Source organism: Dermacentor andersoni, chromosome 4, assembly GCF_023375885.2.
Source record: "Dermacentor andersoni chromosome 4, qqDerAnde1_hic_scaffold, whole genome shotgun sequence".
NCBI lineage: Eukaryota > Metazoa > Arthropoda > Arachnida > Ixodida > Ixodidae > Dermacentor > Dermacentor andersoni.
The window spans coordinates 187026740-187048428 of NC_092817.1; the positions used below are offsets into that span (position 1 = coordinate 187026740).

At 49.1% G+C, this 21689-nt stretch overlaps 1 protein-coding gene across 1 annotated transcript; it reads right to left on the bottom strand.

Annotated features, from left to right (window-relative positions):
* Positions 1 to 2546: 2546 nt before the first annotated feature.
* Positions 2547 to 21444, bottom strand: LOC129384734 (probable 4-coumarate--CoA ligase 1). The gene is made up of 3 exons (XM_055070340.1): positions 21304 to 21444; positions 13766 to 14035; positions 2547 to 2672 (listed from the first exon to the last, which is right to left on the bottom strand). Exons 1-3 carry the CDS (start codon positions 21371 to 21373, stop codon positions 2557 to 2559), a joined length of 456 nt encoding a protein of 151 aa, XP_054926315.1. The 5' UTR covers positions 21374 to 21444; the 3' UTR covers positions 2547 to 2556.
* Positions 21445 to 21689: the final 245 nt, after the last annotated feature.

Here is a 21689-nt window from a genome sequence, read left to right on the forward strand (position 1 = left end):
CTCCCGCTCTTTCCCCTCACCTTAGAAACCATGCCTAGACACGTCAGACGACGGCGCTTACTTTCTTTACCGTCTCTTCCTTTAAAGCCTGCTTCCGGGCACAACGAAAACATGTGACGTCATCCTGCTTACCTGGTAAAAGTGACCTGCAGAGTCTGACAAGGCCGCCATTGACGTATGTAGGCCCACCTATTGAAACGTAGTCCAGTATTTCCGAGGCACCTTATAGCTGTTTCTAACCTTTATGCCAAAGTGTGCTACTCTATTTGTCGGTTCCCTTCTTGATTTTCGATTAACAGATATGGGAGAAACTGAGACAGTAATAAAGTAATAAAGAAATTGAGTAGGTAAGAATCGCGGAACTAACGGAACGAAAAATTTTAAGCCTAACGTTTAGAGACAGGAACACAGTGGTGTACAATAGAGGGAAAACAGGGTTAGCCAATACCCTAGTTGACAATAAGAGGAATGAATGGACCAGGGCTAGCATTTAACGCCTACGCAGGTTCCAGATGGTCTATTACAGTTACAAAATGGGTGACAAGCGAAGAGAAGGGCTGTCGAGAACGGCAGAGAATTGTGAAAATTGTGAAGCTTGCAGGCAGAAAATGTTATGAGCTGCTGCCACAAGATAGGGGTAACTGAAGATCACTTGGTGGTCAATTTGATAGGTTGATGATGATTATCATGATCAAGGTTGTTTTTTTTTTTTGCTAAAATAACATTTCATGCTTTCTTTTCACCATCGTACTTATACATGGCCACAGCTAAGAAAAACAAGTTTGAGTGTCATTTTGTGCGGAACTGTGTTCCGGCTGTGTTCCGGCTTTGTGCGGTTAATTCATAGGCTAGTCACGTTCTAATGCGCCATTTGTGGAATGTTCTCACTTTTAAATAGAACAGTTCACAATATCTCTGACAAACTGTTAGTGTTCAGGAATAACGGAAATATTTGCTCTTAGGGTACACTTACGTAGGATACAGGATGGCAGTTCTGGCTAGTGCGTTTCAGAGAACGCAGAGCGAGACACAGGGACGATAGCAACGCATAAGACACACGGGGCGCGTCTTCTTTTTCTCCAGGGCTTTCAGCTGTGTTACCATTCAGAAAGATCTGGGTCATTTTTATTCTTTCCGCTGTACAAGCACGAGTAAGGTTACTCGGTACAGCCACGATATACCATACAGAAGCATGGAAGTCTTCTCTCCCACATTGTGTGAGGTTACAAAGAGAAAATAGATAGTGCAGAAAAATTCATTGCTAAATCAATTAGAAGAAAACTAAATATCAATTAAAGTAAACATAAATCTTGCATTCACCAATCCAACCAGGAAAATGAAGCGTATACTGGAGCCATATGTTGAATACCAACGCCCATTCCAGGTGCACCGGAAACGCATGCGGTAACCATTGACCACTGAATGTGTTTGGGATACATGGGCAGGTGCTACAGGCTGCGAAACTAGCTGTGTTGCGGTGGGTACTGTTATTTGAAATGGTTGAGGAACTCTTCATTATAGCCGGCGCGGTAGCTTAGCGGCTATGGAGTTGCGTCATAGACTTTGCTGAAACGAGGTCGCGGGATCAAATCCAGGCCGCGGCGGCAGCATTTCTATAGGGGAGAAATGCAAAATCGCCCGTGCCCCGCTCATCGGGTTCACGTTAGACATTCCCTGGCGGTCAACATTAATCCGTAGTCCTCCACTAGGCGTGCCTCATAATGAAATCGTGGTTTTAGGACGTAAAACCGCTCAATTAGATTCAAGCGTTTCATTATAAATGGCAAAAGGTCTCCTGTGCAAATAAGAAACGAAATGTTCCTAGAACAGAACTTTGTTTTGAGGCGACAGCAAGAAGAGTGATTGCGCCAGTTTTACTTGCAAGGTCATCTGCAAGTAACTTTTGTGCAACGTCACAATGAGTGAAATCATGACAGCTTCCTGTGACAGCGTTCATCGCCTTGTACATAATATGTATCGTGGTACTCGCAACTGCTATAGTTCGACTGCTCAATCTATGTTGCTGAGGCCGAGCAACTAATTGGGCTGTTAACGAGTACAAAATATATAAAAGAAGACACACACGCTGTCTATAATAAATGTGTACAATTTCCCGCTTGTACCCACGCAGTACGGGGCATATGCCGATATTTTATTCTGGTTTAAGCGCTGCATGCTCTCATAAAGATGTGAAATAATTTGCTTTGTTTTCAGAGTAATTGCTATTTCGTTTGAATACCCACCACTCTGGTTCTCTAGCTATAATGTTCTCATCCTGGGTTTGATTTACCGTCGTAGCGGACCCATTTAGACCAGGACGAAACGCAAAAATCCTGGTAGGCTTAGGTTCATGCGTTCGTTAAAGAAGCTGACGCCATCAAAACTGTTGCGAGCCCTTAGCTACGGCTTCTCTTACAGCCTGAGTGTTCGTTTTAGTCTTTACAAGTTAGAAATAATTATGCAACTAAATACAACAAAAAAATCAGTATTAGTGGTCTAGCTGATATGTACCCCATGGCCCAGGCGTTACAGCAGTGTGGCTGGCAAACTACTTTATTATATGCAACATTTCTGGAGGAGAGCAGGACGGTTTGTTTTGCCCGACTCGGTCTTTGGAATTGAGTCCACGTAGAAGACGCCGCCATACACGTGTTTGTGCACTGCGCAGTTTTCTGTGAGAGAAAACAAAATAGCGACATGGTCAAGCACACCTGCCTAAAAACACAGGATGAATTGCAACTGTCATCACCATCAGCCTGGTTCGGCCCACTGCAGGGCAAAGGCTTCTCATATACTTCTCCAACTACCCCGGTCATGTACTAATTGTGGCCATGTTGTCCCTGCAAACTTCTTAATCTCATCCGCCCACCTAACTTTCTGCAGATTTCTGCCCCGTACGTTAGTACTGGGAAGACACAGCTGTTATACACATTTCGCTTGAGGGATAATGGCAACCTGCTGTTCATATCTGAGAGTGCTTGCAAAACGCACCCGAGCCAATACTTATTCTTCTGATTATTTCAGTCTCATGATCCGGATCCGCGGTCAGTAGATGTATTCCCATACCAGTTCCAGTGCCTCGCTTCCTGTCGTAAACTGCTGTGCTCTTCCGAGACTGTTAAACATTACTTTATTTTTCTGCAGATTAATTGTTAGACCCACCCTTCTGTTTGCCTCCCCAGGTCAGTGAGCATGCATTGCAATTGGTCCCCTGAGTTACTAAGCAAGGCAATATCATCAGAGAGTCGCAAGTCACTAAGGTATTCTCCCTTAACCCTTATCCCCAATTCTTCCCAATCCAGGTGTCTGAATACCTCCTGTAAACAATCTGTGAATAGCATTGGAGAGATCGTATCTCCCTGCCTGACACCTTTCTTTATTGGGATTTTGTTGCATTCTTTGGTGAGGACTGCGGTAGCTGTGGAGCCGCTATAGATATCTTTCAGTATGTTTACAAATGGCTCGTCTGCACCGTGATTCCGTAATGCCTGCATGACTGCGGAGGTTTCGGCGGAATAAAACGCTTTCTCGTAATCAGTGAAACCTATATATAAGGGTTGGTTATATTCCGTACATTTCTCTATCCCCTGATTGATAGTGCGAATATGGTCTATTGTTGAGTAACCTTTACGGAATCCTGCCTGGTCCCTTGGTTGAGAGAAGTCTAAGGTGTTCCTGATCCTATTTGCGATAACCTTAGTAAATACTTTTTAGGCAACGGACAGTACGCTGATAAGTCTCCAATTTTTCAACTCCTTGGCGTCCCCTTTCTTATAGATTAGGATTATGTTAGCGTTCTTCCAAGATTCCAGTACGCTTGAGGTCATGAGGCATTGCGTATACAGGGTGGCCAGTTTTTCTAGAACAATCTGCCCACCATCCTTCAACAAATCTGCTGTTACCTGATCCTCCCCAGCTGCTTTCCCCCTTTGCATAGCTTAACTTCCTTAACTTCCTTTATGTTCGACGTCATGAGCAAGCGCGTATTCCCCGTGTTAATTTTTCAAACCTCGCGTACTTTCTTTGCAGCCCGAAAAAAAAATTCCCAGAAGGATGAACAACTACTCCATTGAAATATTGACGTTTAAATTATTACTTTACTGTAGCGTAATTAACTTTTGGTAAATAATGACCTAAAATTATAGTAAAAGGAATAGTTTCTGCTGTCCAAAAGGACAGCGAACATTCTTTGCTTGCATTCTTTTAAAGTGCGGCCCGACTAAGCTGAAACACCCTTTAGGGATGGGCGTGCTACGTCTATGCACGTGGTACGGTAGGTGCGAGAAGACCGTAGGTGTAAATCCGCATATTGTCACGTGGAGTGACATGTGAAGAACACAGTAGCAATACTGTAAACGACAAAACTAACTTTTATTGGGCGAACCTGTGCCCACAAAACCGGCTACACTTATAGCACAACGATAGCGGCGAACATGGTCGGCGATCGTCGAAAATCTGATCAGCGGGTTCAGCGCGTCGGCTTTTATACAGCAGTCATCGAATGTTCCAGACTAATCGTTGGGACCCGCGTGCCTTCCACAAAGTTCTACACCATTCGCGTCATGCGATGAAATCAGATAACACAAGGTTCGGCGACAACAGACAGCGGATAGAAGCATCGATAACTCTCCAGAAACTTCGGATACATGCAGGCGCGTCCCGGGCTGTGCGATAAGATTTGTTAGGCGGCGAAACTGGTCGCCCGATAAATATAAGTACACGTGTCAATACCCCCCTCTTAAAAAGCGTCGACCCGATGCTGCAAACAAACGAAAGTAATAAAGAAAAGCACTTGTAGCGAAGAAACAACAAAATCAGGAAATCCGTCAGCGTCCGTAAAAGTGTTTATGGCACACCACGTGGACCACTTCAGAACGTGAGCGGCGCCGCTGTGACTGCGAAATGCCGTCTGGCACGACCTCATAGTCCAGTGCGCCAATACGTCGGATGACCTTGTAGGGTCCGAAATAGCGTCACAATAGTTTCTCACTCAGTCCTCGTCGGCGTAGCGGGGTCCATACCCAAACGCGGTCGCCGGGCTTGTACTCGACGAAGCGTCGTCGGAGGTTGTAGTGTCGGCTGTCGGTACGCTGCTTGGTCTTGATCCGCAGGCGGGCGAGCTGTCGGGATTCTTCGGCGCGCTGGAGATAGCTAGCGACGTCAATATTCTCCTCGTCAGTGACGTGCGGCAGCATGGCGTCGAGCGTCGTCGTCGGGTTCCTGCCGTAAACCAGCTTAAACGGCGTGATCTGTGCTGTTTCTTGCACCGCGGTGTTGTAAGCGAATGTTACGTACGGCTGGACGGCATCCCACGTCTTGTGTTCGACGTCGACGTATATTGCTAGCATGTCGGCGAGGGTCTTGTTCAGGCGCTCCGTGAGACCATTCGTCTGCGGGTGGTAGGCAGTTGTCCTCCTGTGGCTTGTCTGGCTGTATTGCAGAATGGCTTGGGTGAGCTCTGCTGTAAAAGCCGTTCCTCTGTCGGTGATGAGGACTTCTGGGGCACCATGTCGCAACAGGATGTGCTCGACCAAAAATTTCGCCACTTCGGCTGCGCTGCCTTTTGGTGGAGCTTTACTTTCAGCGAAGCGGGTAAGGTAGTCCGTCGCCACGACGATCCACTTATTCCCGCATGTTGACGTCGGAAACGGCCCCAACAAATCCATCCCAATCTGCTGGAATGGTCGACGAGGAGGTTCGATCGGCTGTAGTAATCCTGCTGGCCTTGTCAGTGGTGTCTTGCGTCGCTGACAGTCTCGGCATGTCTTGACGTAACGGGCGACGTCGGCGGTCAGACGCGGCCAGTAATACCTTTCCTGTATCCTCGATAGCATCCGGGAGAATTCGAGGTACCCAGCGGTTGGATCGTCGTGTAGGGCGTGCAGTACTTCTGGACGCAGCGCTGACGGTACTACAAGAAGGTAGCTGGCGCGGACTGGTGAGAAGTTCTTCTTCACGAGCAGGTTGTTTTGTAGCGTGAACGAAGACAACCCGCGCTAAAATGCCCTAGGGACAACGTCGGTGTTCCCTTCCAAGTACTCGACGAGGCATTTTAGCTACGGGTCTGCTTGCTGCTGTTTAGTGAAGTCTTCCGCGCTTATTATTCCTAGGAAGGCGGCGTCGTCCTTGTCGTCTTGCGGCGGGGATCGATGGGGGCGCGTGATAAGCAGTCGGCGTTAGAGTGTTTTCTTCCGGACTTGTATATCACGGTGATGTCATATTCTTGTAGTCTGAGGCTCCTCCGCGCCAGCCGTCCTGAAGGGTCATTTAAGTTAGCTAGCCAACACAGCGCGTGATGGTCGCTGATGACTTTGAATGGCCTGCCATAGAGGCAAGGGCGGAATTTTGCTGTAGCCAAAATTATGGCGAGGCATTCCTTTTCAGTCGTAGAATAATTGCCTTCCGCTTTTGAGAGCGACCGGCTAGCATAAGATATCACCCGTTCAAGTCCGTCTTTCCTCTGGACTAGGACGGCACCGAGGCTTAGGCTACTGGCGTCAGTGTGGATTTCAGTATCGGCGTCCTCGTCGAAGTGTGCAAGTACTAGCGGCGACTGCATGCGTCGTTTGAGTTCTTGAAATGCGTCGGCCTGCGGGGTTTCCCACATGAACTCGACATCACATTTCGTTACACGTGTTAGCGGCTCCGCGATGCGTGAAAAGTCCTTGACAAAGCCCCTATAGTAGGCACACATGCCAAGGAATCTGCGCACTGCCTTCTTGTCGATTGGCTGCGGGAACTTTGCGATGGCAGCTGTCTTCTGTGGGTCGGGGCGTACTCCAGATTTGCTGATGACGTGGCCTAGGAATAGAAGCTCACCGTGAGCGAAGCGACACTTTTCCGGCTTCAGAGTGAGCCCTGATGACTTGATGGCGTCTAATACTGTCGCAAGCCGCTTAAGGTGATCGTCGAAATTTCCGGCGAAGACGACGACGTCATCCAAGTAAACAAGAAAGGTCTGCCACTTCAATCCTGCTAAAATCGTGTCCATCACGCGCTGGAACGTTGCAGGCGCTGAGCACAGTCCAAATGGCATAACCTTGAACTCATAGAGGCCGTCTGGCGTGATGAAGGCGGTCTTTTCGCGATCCGTTTCATCGACATCTATTTGCCAGTAGCGAGACTTGAGGTCCATCGATGAGAAGTATTTAGCATTGCAGAGCCGTTCCAATGCGTCGTCTATCCGTGGGAGGGGATATACGTCTTTCATCGTGATTTTGTTCAGTCGACGATAATCGACGCAGAAACGTAGGGTTCCGGTCCTTTTTCTTCACTAAAACAACTGAAGACGCCCACGGGCTTTTCGACGGCTGGATGATGTCGTCGTGCAGCATTTCGTCGACTTGTCTTATAACTTCGCGTTCTCGCGTCGATGCTCGGTAAGGGCTCTGGCGGAGTGGTCGAGCGCACGCTTCGGTTATTATGCGATGCTTTGCGACTGGTGTTTGTCGAATCCTCGACGTCGAAAACCAGTGTTTCTGTCGTTGAAGCAGACTTCTGAGCTGTTGCTCCTTAATTCTGGGGAGACTTGGATTTATGTCGAAGTCTGGCTCGGGAACTACGGTCGTCGGGGTAGATGCGACAGAATCCGAGAGGACAAACGCATCGCTGGTTTCCTGAATTTCGTCGATGTATGCGATCGTCGTGCCCTTGTTGATGTGCTTGAACTCCTGGCTGAAGTTTGTCAGCAACACTTTCGTGTTTCCTCCGTGCAGTCGAGCGATCCCACTTGCGGCGCAGATTTCACGGTCGAGCAGTAGATGTTTGTCGCCTTCGATGACGCCTTCTACGTCACTGGGTGTTTCGGTGCCGACCGAAATAACGATGCTGGAGCGAGGTGGGATGCTCCCTTGATCTTGGAGCACACTCAAGGCGTGGTGACTACGAGGGCTCTCCGGCGGTATCGCTTGATCTTCCGACAGCGTTATTGACTTCGACTTCAGGTCGATGATTGCGCCTTGTTGGTTCAGGAAGTCCATGCCGAGAATGACGTCTCGTGAACACTGTTGCAGGATAACGAAGGTGGCAGTGTAAGTCCGGTCATGAATGGTAATTCTTGCCGTGCAGATCCCACTCGGCGTGATGAGGTGTCCTCCAGCAGTCCGAATTTGAGGGCCTTCCCATGCAGTCTTAACTTTCTTGAATTGGGCTGCGATGGGTCCACTCATGACGGAGTAATCGACTCGTGTGTCTACTAAGGCGGTGATTGCGTGGCCGTCGAGAAGCACGTCGAGGTCGGTGGTTGTTTGTCTTGCGTTACAGTCAGGCCTTGGCGTCAGATCACGGCTGTATCGCGTTGACCTGTGGCTGGTATGGGGCGTCGTCAGGTCGTCTTTCGTCGTCGTATTCTTTGCTTCGATACTTCGTCGGGACGGCGGCGTGTCGTTATGTCATCGAGGTAGTTTCTTCGGCGTCTTCGTCGGCGGCGGAGGATCTTCGTCAGTTCGACGAACAGCAACCTCACTTGCATCGGTTGCTGCTTTTAGTTTTCCGGATATGGGCTCGCTGACCGGCTCCGGGCTGGGCCAGTGTATGGACGGCGCTGCGGCGACAGGTAGCGGCCTGGTGACGGCGAACGAGATGGTCGTCGAGGGCTCCACTGAGTATCGGCGGGGTAGTAGGCGATGTCACGAGGGCGTTCACCTTCCCTCGGGCGCTGTGCGTTGACGGCGAAGCCTCGTAATCCCAAGTCGCGGTATGGGCATCGGCGATACACATGGCCGGCTTCTCCGCAGTGATAGCAGAGCGGGCGGTGGTCGGGGGCTCGCCAAATGTCCGTCTTCCTCGCGTAGGTGTGCTGGGCGACGGATGGGCGTGCTGGCGGCGGCGGACGACGGAATTGCGGCGTTAAAGGGCCTTGGCGCTGTCGCGGAGGGGGACCTTGACGGTGTGCGACGGCGGTGTAGGTCATCGCTCCTGGCTAGGGCTGCGGTAACTGAGATTGCACCTCAGGAACTCTAAACGGTCGCTCAACCTCATCTTTCACGATGTCGGCGATCAAGGCCACTTGAGACTGCGACGAAGGTAGCACCTTGCACAGTTCTTCGCGCACAATGGCCCTGATGGTCTCTTGAAGGTCGTCGGAACCCACTCGTTGGATGGCGTACTGCGGCGTGAGCCCCTGGCGGTTATATTGCCGGGTGCGCATCTCGAGAGTTTTCTCGATCGTCGATGCCTCTGCAGAAAACTCAGCTACGGTCTTCAGCGGGTTACGAATAAGTCCGGCGAAAAGTTCTTGCTTGACGCCCCGCATCAGGAAGCGGACTTTTTTCTCCTCCGACATTTCCGGGTAGGTGGGCCGAAAAAGACGGGCCATCTCCTCCGTGAAGATCGCGATCGTCTCGTTTGGCAGCTGCACTCTCGTTTCTAGTAGAGCTTGGGCTCGCTCTTTTCGCACGACGCTTGTAAACGTTTGCAAGAAGCCGCTTCGGAACAGGTCCTACGTCGTTAAGGTGGCTTATCGATTCTCGAACCAGGTACTGGCGGCGCCTTCCAATGCGAAATAGACATGCCGCAGCTTGTCGTCGCTGTCCCAACTGTTAAACGTAGCGACCCTCTCATACGTCTCCAGCCAGCTTTCAGGGTCCTGAAATGTGGAACCGCGGAACGTCGGTGGCTCCCTGGGCTGCTGCAGAACTATTGGGGCTACTCCGGCTGCCATTGGGGCTGTCTTCTTGGTCGTCTCTGGACGAACTTCTCTGACGATCTTCTTGGTCGTCTCTGGTAGAATTCCGTGTTCCGGGGGCAGCTGCTGTAGCCGGCGGCTTGTTCGATGTTCCGGGACGGCGCTGGTGTTGTCTTTACGGTCCGGGCTTGGGCACCTCCACCCGATGTCACGTGGAGTGACGTGTGAAGAACACAGTAGCAATACTGTGAACGACAAAACTAACTTTTATTGGGCGAACCTGTGCCCACAAAACAGACTACACTTATAGCACAACGATAGCGGCGAACACGGTCGGCGATCGTCGAAAATCTGATCAGCGGGTCCAGCGCGTCGGCTTTTATACAGCAGTCATCGAATGTTCCAGACTAATCGTTGGGACCCGCGTGCCTTCCACAATGTTCTACACCATTCGCGTCATGCGATGAAATCAGATAACACAAGGTTCGGCGACAACAGACAGCGGACAGAAGCATCGACAACTTTCCAGCAACTTCGGATACATGCAGGCGCGTCCCGGGCTGTGCGATAAGATTTGTTAGGCGGCGAAACGTGGTCGCCCGATAAATATAAGTACACGTGTCAATATATTAAAGGCCAGCGAGTCATATTATTTCTTGTGCCTGGTACGTTGACTACCGGCCAGCGTTCAGCCTTTCACACCAGCACATAATGAGCAATAATTGAGCTCTCATACGGTGTTTTTCAGGAATAGCTAGATTCAGCAGGATGCCAGCCATGGTGCTTCTGTAGTTTATATTTTGAAGGCTTAACCACCTAACTGCCGTGCATCTAAGTTTACTCTAACAAAAAAAAAACAATTTTACTAGAGAAGAGTAGTCTATAGCTTAAGCAAATGCTCTTCCGAAACTCCACATTTTGCTTTAGCAAGCAAACGCCACGCAATAGCTATTAACAAGGCTTAGAAACCGTATGTCATTTTGGGTGCGCAAGGAAGTCGGATTACCCTTTAACCATATGAGGTACATAAGTCAATAAGCCGGTAAATTAGCGATGTACTATGTGTGTTTCTTTATTTGGCCCTTCGAAACAATACAGAGGTACTTTTCAAAAACATGTTTCTGATAGCTTATATGTTGTTCTTTGTGACATATGTGTCGCTATGTGCCTTAGGGAGTCGAACATTTATTTGGGCTGCTTAGCTCATTCCACCGTAAAACGCTTTGAAGCAATTTCTTTCAGTAGGGAAGCGCAAGTGAACATTCGAAATGTTGCAGCAGATAAATGCGCGGTTTTCGAGCTTTCGTATGGTCGAGCTTCTTGTCTTGTGCACATTCTTATGCACCTGTATACCTGCTGAAGACTTGTGGTGCGCTCTCAGCTCAAACAGTTCTGAAAAGAACTTTTGCGACTGCTTGGCAGAACTGCAGCGATGCCAGAGCGGGCATAGCGAGCTCGTCAGCTTGCAGTATGACGTGTATGACACAGGCAACATTTAGTCCAATGTCCAGAAATTCAAAGAGCACTCGAAGTGAGTATCTTATTTCTGACTTTCGGTTGACTTCGTAAGTTGCCTTCGAGCAGAAAGGACGTCATAGATCACTAGAAGCTTGACAACCAGAAAAACCTTTTTTTTTGCCCACGTTATGAAGATGTTTCAGTTTTGCTCAGCGTAACCAATTCTTTCTTTTACAAGCATTTTTGTACGAGTCTCTCCAACTTCTTATTAGAAAATATTTTCTATTATGAAGATCCGCCGGTTGTTTGCAGTGTCAAATACACTTCATTTACATGCATCTCACGCGGCACTGAGCTGTGATTCTTGGTTTTGTACGTCTTCTTCCTTTCGATGATCCTTTGACGACACACATTACGTTTTTGGGAGCAGTAATTGCGCGATTCTGGGCTGACACACCTTCCGTCTTTTACTTTTTCGGTGGCTTTGAATATTCTGTTTTCTTTGGGTGCTCTACGTATACTTCTCTACCAACGTCAAAATATCAAAATATTATTTGTCAAGCTCTAAAGCAGACTCATTACCATTGTTATCCAACGAAATGTTATGGAAACATTTCTTCCAATAGGAGGAAATAATATTGACAAGTTAAAGCTTTTATACAAAATAAACAAGGTCATACGTAAACGCACTAATTATGCAAAGTAATTAATTTCAAGTGCCTATTAGAAAATAAAAGTGCCACCCCCAAGTGAACGTCGCCAATTGGCATCCAGTTAGGCTGCGTGGTTGTGGTTCGTAATGATTTTTGCTAAACGGCGTTCGATGCCGACACCAGATTTCTAGTGACACGGTTCCCTTAACACTCTCGCGTTAAAGGGCTGCCCCGCTCGAAGATGCAGTCTGGGCTGCTCTCGCACTAAGAGGAGGACTCGGCAGCTCAAATGCCTGCTTACAGCTGATGGAGGCGTTGGACATCGATTCCAGGAGGCGGCAATGTCACCTAAATGCAGTGATAGCGCAGCATGTCTGTTACCTGTTTTTGTAGAAAGCTGTTCTGAATCAGCATGCGCCGCTGACAAGTGTTTGTTTTGTTAAATTCACCGGCCGCGCCTCTTGTGAATCGGCGGTGGCTGCGGTGACGTCACGAGATAAAGGCTATAAAAGCTACACTAACCTTTATTAAAGCGTTCGTTCTTTGCCAACCGCTTCTCGAGTCATTCAATGAACATCAAGCCTAGACATTAGAGTAAACCACTCTCCGTACTAGTGCGTTAAACATGAAAGGAAACTGAGCAGGGGCTACGCACTACTGGAATGCAACCATATTACAGTGGTTGATCGCTTTCGATTACAATCAGTTGATTTGGCAATGGGCGTAATTCTCTTAATTAAACCGATTCTCTGACTACTAACTTGTAGCTTACGTATGACGTGTCATAATCAGTGTATGCGAGCTCTTCAAAACACTCACTCGTTTTCGCGATCAGTGTGGTTGTTATGGGCTAAATTTTTATGTGCCAGAAAGTGGCCACAAACTGTAAGACGTGCCACGTCAGACAACGTCCAGCTGCATTAGTGCAGAAATATGCCGTCGAGAATGAACTTTCGCCCATAACGTGAAGTTTTCATCTGCTTTCGGGGAGGCTGCGTACGAGTCATATTCGTTTTTTGGAGGATGCACGTCTCAGTGGTGAAGCTTACAGAATCTGTTTTTCTTCCGCGGGTTATCTCCACGGACACAGATATTTGTCTCTACTAAACAACCCTTCAGCTTTTCAATGCTCTAATCGTGTGAATTTTCTAAATTATTATTTGGGCTGCCTTTTTGTGCGGTCTCCAGCGATCCTTGAAGAAAACAAGATGACGTGAGCGCCTTGCAATAAACATGAGAAGAAGCCAAGCGCTAGGAGAAGGCTAATGTACACTAAGCACACGTGCACATTATTTGTCATTGCATGTAGAAGAAGAAAACATAGCTTAAAAATGCCACATGGGCAGACGATGTGCTCGAACGCGACAAAGACGCGAATGATAACCGAAGTTGAGTGGACGTTGGCCAATCACGGAAGCTAATGGCGCGATCGCGCTCTCTGGGGTGAGTATTCTCCATTGCAGTAGCATCGGAAGAGTGTCTTAAAGGCAGAATCCTCAGATGCCAGTTTGCTGGTCGTTAGGTTGAATACTAGCGACAGAGAGTTTGTAACTGTATACCGTAATTCTCCGCAAAAGCAATTTGGGATTCCAGCGATTTACGGCGGCGTGCACCGGCGGACATAAAAAACAGGAGAGTGATTATGTCAGCTACGCCTGTGAAATATCGAAAAAAAAATTACATCCTTCCGCAGATACTGATATTTTTGTAGGTCTTCTACGGCAAGTAAAATAAAGTAAATGAAAGTAGAAAAAGAAAAGCTGCGCCTTTTAGGCAGCCATGAGGCTAATTAGCACGGCCATGTTACAGCTTCTAGAGAACAATTTTGAATGCTCCAATCACCCCCAATATATATTACCTATGTATGTGTACCTATGTGTACACGTGTACACGTGTGTACCTATGTGTACCTATGTGCATGTGTACACATAAATGTACCAATACTTATGTATTAATTTGAAAATTATAGCCGCTCCGCGTAGGAGTGCTTATTGTCGACTTTAACAGACGGAGGCAAAAGTTAACGAACCGGAGATAGTTTTCTTTATCCGCCTGGACAATTCAGAAAAGTCCTTTGTGCCATCTGCGCATCCTGCCTGGACAGCGGCGGCCGGAGCTTCTCCGTAGTCCTTGTTCGTTACCCCGACGATGCAGACGTCAATGATGTCCCCCGAGTGCTCTCGCAGCAACAGTTCTTCGAGCTCGGCAGGAACCACTTGGTTGTCCATGCACTTGATCATCTCTTTGAAGTGCTGAACAAAGTAGATACGTCCGTCCTCGTCGTAATAGCCTGCGTCGCCTAAGGGAAGAGACATACGATCATGGGCATGACTCACGGTGTACGAAAAATTCGCAGTTCCGCCCGAAAGGCCAAGCACCGATTGCAATAGCAAATTCGTAAATAGCTGTACGAAATACGGATAGTAGTTCTATCGGCCGTATAAACTTCTAAACATTCGCTTACTAACTGAATTAAGAATGACAATGTGTAGGCATGACTCAACGAGGACGTTGTTAAGAATGGCCGTACGGGGTGGCAACGTGCCAGCTTTCAGCCCGCTGCACGTGTTCCAAGCCCACCAGTCGGGGCGCCCTTCCGAGAACTGCGGTCGGCCGGCAGCCACGTGGCGCGCGATCAACTCCGGAAATTGGTACTTGGCCGAGCCACCCGGGACAAAGCAGTTCTACGAAGCCCTCTGACGTCGGCACTGAAAGCTGGGCGGTACCGAGAACTGCGGATGACCGGCGGCCACGTGGCGCGCGATCAACTCAGGAAATTGGTACTTGGCCGCACCACCCGAGACGGAGCACAGTTCTACGCAGCCCTCGGTCGTTGACTCCGGAGCCTTAGTGCGGAGCGGCGGCAAGTTTACAATGCTTGGACGAACCTTCCCGACCATTCCTGCTCCGTCCCCGCCGAACGATGACGTCGAACTATGACGTCAAGCGGAGAGCTTATAAGCAGCGTTTGCCGGCTGCTGGGGAGTGCTCGTGTCGTGATCGTTGTCGGGAGCTGAGTGCTCTCTCATACTAGAAATGTACTAGTGAGCTGTGTGCTCGTAAACTGTTTGCTGTATGTTAGTTTTGCGGGCTCCATATGGGAGTCGCGCTAGTCTGCCAATGTATGTCCTGTTTTAAATGTAAATCCTGCAATTAAATCCTGCTCGCCTAGCCCTGTCGTCCCAAGTTCATCTCTACTGCTACGTCTGCCAAATCTTACAACTGAATGGCAGCGAAGGGATCGGCCTGCGGCTCGTAAATCGGCCTACGACTCGGAGACAGCAACGCCAGCTGACGGACGTTTGCACATGGTGACCGACCGGCATCCTGATCAAGTTGGAGGCGACTTGAGATTGACCACCTCTTGCAACTGACTGGATACGGCGGGGAAGGACTGGTGATATGGTGCTGCTTCAGTGGGTAAGCGTTTGGTTTTGGCTGTAAGATTTACCAGGCTTCAATTTCACTGTGTTTTTGGATTTGATTCGCTGGGAGCTGTTACTTGTATTCTGATTTGCGTGGGTATCGCAGCAAGTATTGTGTGACAGCAGAGCCAAAGCTTAAAGCAGCGACCATGGTCCTAATGTGTTTGACGAGAGCTGACCTGTTGTGGTTGTGTGAGGAGATCGAGGTAAACGTAGATGAGAACTTGAAGGAATCAGAAATTCGTAAGACAATTCTCGAAAGTGAGAATGATTTGAAATTCATAGAGCAAATGGGCAAACGAATTCTAAGTAAAAAACGAGAACAGGAAGCAATTAGGCAAGAACAGGATGAACTTAGGCAAAAACAGGAAGAAGCTAGGCAGAAACTGAAAGGGGTTTCGCAGGAAGAAGGCCTAACAGAAGTAACGAGGCAGTGCATTGATGCATTGAACAATGAGATTCAAGGTTTTGAGCAGTCAATCGAGCGAAGTCAACAGCGGCTGGAGAAATCTGTAGGCTGGACGCAGCGAAAGTGGCAGGAAGTAAATAGCAGATTTTGTTCAAAAGCCGAGGAAAGTAGTAGTACCTGTGAGAGTAGCAGCACGTTCACAAGTGAACTCGAAGTGCTAGCAGCTAACGAAGCCTTAGTGGCAGCAGAGGCCGTTAAAGGCCAGAGTGAGAGCGACGAGGTGATGTGCCAACAGATGACTGTAGAGACAGCTAGGCCAGCTGCGAACAAATTGGCACAGTTACCGCGCGTGTGTGTCGCATCTCATGGTAGCGAGGTCGTTAGCGAGGTACAGAATACTACGGACTTGACAGACGCGAGCACCCATGTCAGGTCAGATCTGCGTGCAGAAGTGAAGTGCGAGCTGGACGATGCAGTTGAGAATAGTTCTCGGGGTGGCGAGCTCCGTAGCTCACGAGAGAACAACTGCATTGTTCAGGGATCGGTGCGGCTCTCCGCCAGTCTAGATAGCCTAGATAGGGATGATTTAATTAGGAATCATTCGGACTGTGCGCGTGAGACAGCGATCGAGACCGACGGACTGTGTGTCGATGCACAGCGGGAGCTGGGCAATGGAGTAGAGGGCAGTTCGCAAGAGTGCGAGTTGCCTAACTCGAGTAAAGCCTGCTGCATTGTGCCAGAGTCGGTTGGGCTGTCCGCCAGTCGAGGCAAAGTGAGAGTAGATTTAAATGTAAATCACTCAGACTGTGCGGGTAAGAGACCGATCTGGGCCGACGAAATGTGTACCGGCCAGCACGAGGAACGAGAAGGCGACATGAAAGTGAGTGCGAAGAGAAAGCGCCGTAAGAAGAAGCGCGGTAAAGGCCGAAAGTCGTTAACTAATGTAGCGCCGCCAAAGATGGCGAGAAACCCAAATGGGCAGGGCGCGAGGGAAAAGGTGCGGTCGTCACGGACGATGTTGACGCATCAAACACGTTCGAGCCACCGGTCAAAGGGGGACCGAGAAGCTTGTTCTGCACGGACGCGGACAAAGGGCACGGGGCAAATTCCTCGTCGTTCCGTCGTTCTCTTCGAAGCTAAGCGTGCAGTACAAAGAAGCGCAAGGTGGCAAGACGAGACCAGGTGGGGAGTAGCGACGCGGTCAGTCGAGGTCATGTTGAAAGCGGGGCGCGAGGACGCAAATTGGCAGGAGACCGTAACGTCTTGGGGGAGCTGATAGTGAGTCAGCCCTTTTGTTGTTCCTCCGTAGCCAGAGTAGCTTTTAAACAGCGACCACCTCAGGTTCGGCTGAAAGTATGAGTCAGTCGTAAGCAATCGGGAACGGGAGGCCAAGAGCTTCCGCAGTAGTGTTGTTTTGTTTTATTTTTGAACATTTGCAGATTTTCGCGATTTGAGACTAGGATTTCTTTCAATAAGTAAGGTATGAGCTCTGTTTATGTTTTGTTTGAGAAGCTCGAGATTTGAAAGACGCGTTTAAAGTAAACCTGTAGTCTCGCGAGATGTTCATTAATAAGTATATAGGCTTTCTTTTTGTGTATGCGTGAGTAACCTGAAGGTCAAGGTTATCGTTGAGAGGCCTATCGTTACGCACGTGTGTGTTATTTAACCTTCTTTCTTTTTAAGTGTTTTTGAATTTTCTAAGGTTAAGCGCGTAGATTTTCAGTAAGTGCGTGATTTGCACTGAGAAGAGCTCTTAGGTCCATTAGCGCATGTCCTGTGTGGACGGAAGGAAGCAGAACGTTTATGACTGGGTTGCTCGGGTGTGTCGAAGGCAGCCGTATTCTGACTTCTCTAGTACGCGTGCGAAGAGCTAGTTAGTAAAAGACACATTTGTTCGAAGGTTCCTCTGTGATGCGTAAGTTACGCAAGTGTGGTTGTTGGTTTAAGGAATGTGTCCTGTGTGGATTAAAGGAACAAATGTGAGTCAGCGTGATGAAAACTTTGTATGATGCAAGCACGTGTTCGGAATAGGGACCTCAAACTTAGCGCGTCTGTGATGACGTACCTGTGGAGTTGGCCAGACGGTTCAGTGGCAGCAGTACATGAGATAAGTACGCCACTGTGATAGGGTAGGAACAGGCTGTTCGCGAAGTTAGGCTGTTGAAGTTATGTTTGAGTATTGGTGTTTGAAAGGCTTCGGTTTAATTCTGCGTAAACCTTTACTCTTGTGCAGCGCGACGGTCGGGTTTGGTCGAACTCAGGAGGAACGTGAACGCTCGCTTTGGCGGCACGAAATTTTTGGGCAAAATTTGGGATTCCCAGTTGAGTGACTTGCATGGAAATTGTGATAGGAGGCCTGGTGGGTTAGCAGCTAATTCCGGGCGTTTGAACGCTGAGCGGTATTGTGTTGCCGGGTCGACTCTTCTGTGCCAGTTGCTGTAAGATGGTTGAAGGCATTCCGAGTACGCAGGGGTTGCAGAGAGCAAAGCCGTCATCTTGCTCGCCAGCCATTCTCTTCCTGCCCAGCGGTTGCCAGCACTGGCCAGGCGAGATTTTCCGGGCCATGGAGGAGCTGTTAAGAATGGCCGTACGGGGTGGCAACGTGCCAGCTTTCAGCCCGCTGCACGTGTTCCAAGCCCACCAGTCGGGGCGCCCTTCCGAGAACTGCGGTCGGCCGGCAGCCACGTGGAGCGCGATCAACTCCGGAAATTGGTACTTGGCCGAGCCACCCGGGACAAAGCAGTTCTACGAAGCCCTCTGACGTCGGCACTGAAAGCTGGGCGGTACCGAGAACTGCGGATGACCGGCGGCCACGTGGCGCGCGATCAACTCAGGAAATTGGTACTTGGCCGCACCACCCGAGACGGAGCACAGTTCTACGAAGCCCTCGGTTGTTGACTCCGGAGCCTTAGTGCGGGGCGGCGGCAAGTTTACAATGCTTGGACGAACCTTCCCGCCGAACGATGACGTCGAACTACGACGTCAAGCGGAGAGCTTATAAGCAGCGTTTGCCGGCTGCTGGGGAGTGCTCGTGTCGTGATCGTTGTCGGGAGCTGAGTGCTCTGTCATACTAGAAATGTACTAGTGAGCTGTGTGCTCGTAAACTGTTTGCTGTATGTTAGTTTTGCGGGCTCCATATGGGAGTCGCGCTAGTCTGCCAATGTATGTCCTGTTTTAAATGTAAATCCTGAAATAAATCCTGCTCGCCTAGCCCTGTCGCCCCAAGTTCATCTCTACTGCTACGTCTGCCAAATCTTACAACGTAGAAAAAAACAAACGCACAGAGACAGTGCTGTGTTTGTGTATCTGCTTCGTTCTATGTCCTTGTTCAGTCGCGCTTACGCATTGTCGCATGGATTCAAACCAACTAGCCCGCCAACGTGTTTTAACTAAATTAACCAGCACAGTGTCCTGCGATCACAGGTAAACATTAATACATCCCGCTCGACGAGCGCGGAAACTCGATGTCAGAATTCTGGAGTGGGGAATCGCGGCAGCAGCACTCGAATTGACCTTCATGCATCTCTCGCTTCAAAGCGAACGAAACGTCGAATGCACAGCGCTTACGAAGCTACCGCCATCGCGCGCACTCTGCAAACATCGCAGATCGCTCTAAAGATGAGGCCCGCGCCGGCAAGCACTTTGGTTACGTTGCAGATCGCTTTCAAGGGACATGAGCGCCGGCAACGCGACCGCGTCCGCCAAAGGCCTCTACTACGGCGTCCGCGATTCGCGTGGTCAACGCCGTAGTAGACGCTGCGGTCGTCTTCACTCTGTACGGATCGGCGGGCCAGGAGGACATCGACGCACCCTAGAAGCCGCCGGAGGAGAACGCCCCTCCTCCCTCGCCTGACTCCCCTGCCTCGCGCGCTACAGGAGAGGGCACGCATCTCGGCCGCGTTCCGCGCTCACGCACGCGATATTGAACCGCGTTCGCCGGCTCACCCTCACAAGCTTTCACTAATACGGAACCTCACTGCAACGCCGACGGTGACGGCGACGCAGACGGCAGGAATTCGCCTGGAGTGTGCATATAAATGCTATTGCAATGAAATGTGAGGCATATTGAGCGACACCGGTTCTAACAGCGATCGGCAGTGACAAGACATGTATTGTCGCAGGAGCCAAAACTGGGCCAATGTGGTCGGCAACATTTCTTGGCTATGAAGCGAAGGCGACGGAAACTAAGCGCACTTCTTTCACCGCTGCTAGAAGTAGTCCCGCACTTTTGTTGACGTTTTCTTACGTGGGAAATTGAAAACAATATTCTTTTTGTTTTTTATAGCACCTAGTTTGAAACGATACGTAACCTTCACCAGTCAGCTATTCGTGTTTTATTGTATCTTTAGTGTGCCCTTTCGAGTTTTCGCACACCCGAAACCGCCGCACTTTTTTGCACATTCATCAAACGCGAAATGGCGCCCGTGTCTTTTGGCATAGAGTTAATGTAACCAGTATAGTAACTTTACGTCTTCTCGTGAGTGTTTGTCGCTTGCTGGCCCGTCAATCAACTCTCCTGAGAGGCCGTTGACCAACCTGAACAACAAAAGACTGTTGAAGCACACCAAAAAAAAAGAAAGAAAAGTGTTTGCAGCGTCTGCGCGGAAACCGAGCGAGCCCGTCTGGAAATCGCAACCTTCAGCATGTGCAAACGAGTGAGCGAGCGAGCTGACTGCTGCGCCGGATCTACCAACGCCAGCGTCGGTTGTGCGTCCAAGCCCTAACAGACGCCGTACGTATGCATGGGAGCTACGACGCAGGCTACGATGCTCACTGTTCAAAACTTGGTACAAATCGGATGTGAATAAACATTGATACACGCCGAGTTAATTGTATCTGTATGCGTTAATTGTAGAGGTTGTGCGATGTTGGCGAAACCGAAAATGGTGCCGAGCGCGTCCGGACTACATTGCGTACGAATACAGCCATGTACAGAAGCTCCGCCCCCGTAGCTTTATCTTCATAGTCAAGAAAAGTTCTCTGCGAGTATAGGACCCTTGCTTCTCGACACATCGGCTTCAGTGACCTCTTTATTCTACCATTTTTCACTTCACGCTTTCAACTTCCTGTGAACCTCTCTCTTGTTTGATTGGTTGTAAAATGGTGGTAGGGACATGTTGGGGAACTTCTGCAATAACTGAAAGTCAGTGAGCAAGTCCACATCGCCTTTCTTTTTTAGTTTTATGGGTGAAAAGAACGTTTAGGGCGAAATTACAGAAGGGGAAACAGACATACTCATGATCTCGTCGCAAGAACCTGATAAGCGATCTAAAATATACAAACGGATTGTACATCTAATCGAAAAAAAAAAAGGTCTCTTTAAAAAATATATGCTCTAAATAAAGAGATGATGACTGGGATATACAAGACTTTAGCGCGACAACAGAATGCAGCATGATGACAAGGAGCAGGCAGACGCGTTATTTTGATGGGCCTGTTCCCTTGCAAAAAATATTTACTTTACACATTAGCAAGTAATTAGCATATTCACCACTATACCACAGTCTCCTTCCTTATACTTCAATTGACGCTCAGTTTGGTGCACATAGTGTTCTGCGAAAAGGATGCGTGTCCCGGTGGTAGCAAAGCATCGCTCTTTAACTAGTATATGTTGCACATCAGTAATCACTAGAACAAGGTTGCGAACGCGCTAAGGGCTATTTTCGCTGGGGTTGTTAAAAGTCCACTGATGTTCCCATAAAAGTGCTGGCGTTGTCAAAAGTCCTCCAGTACCTGATCTGCACCATCCTTCCGCGTCGAAGAACTCGGCCGTCTCCCTGGGTCGTTTGTAATAGCCTTTCATCACCGTCGGCGCTTTGTAGCAGAGCTCGCCCGTTTGGGAGGGGCCCAGTTTTTTCCCCGTCAACCTGTCGACCACCTAAATTGTCGGGAAATGTACATATTGCGTAAGCAATTGGAACAGTAGTTCCGATGTTATTCGTTTAGCACATTGAAAACCTTCTCCATGCACAAGACAGAGAGCGAGAGAAGCGAAGGAAAGACAGGGAGGTTAACCAGAGATTATCTCCGGTTGGGTACCCTGTACTAGGGGAGGGGTAAAGGGATGCGATAAGTGAGAGAGAGGATGATTTAAAGAAAGGAAAAAAAACCTACACACG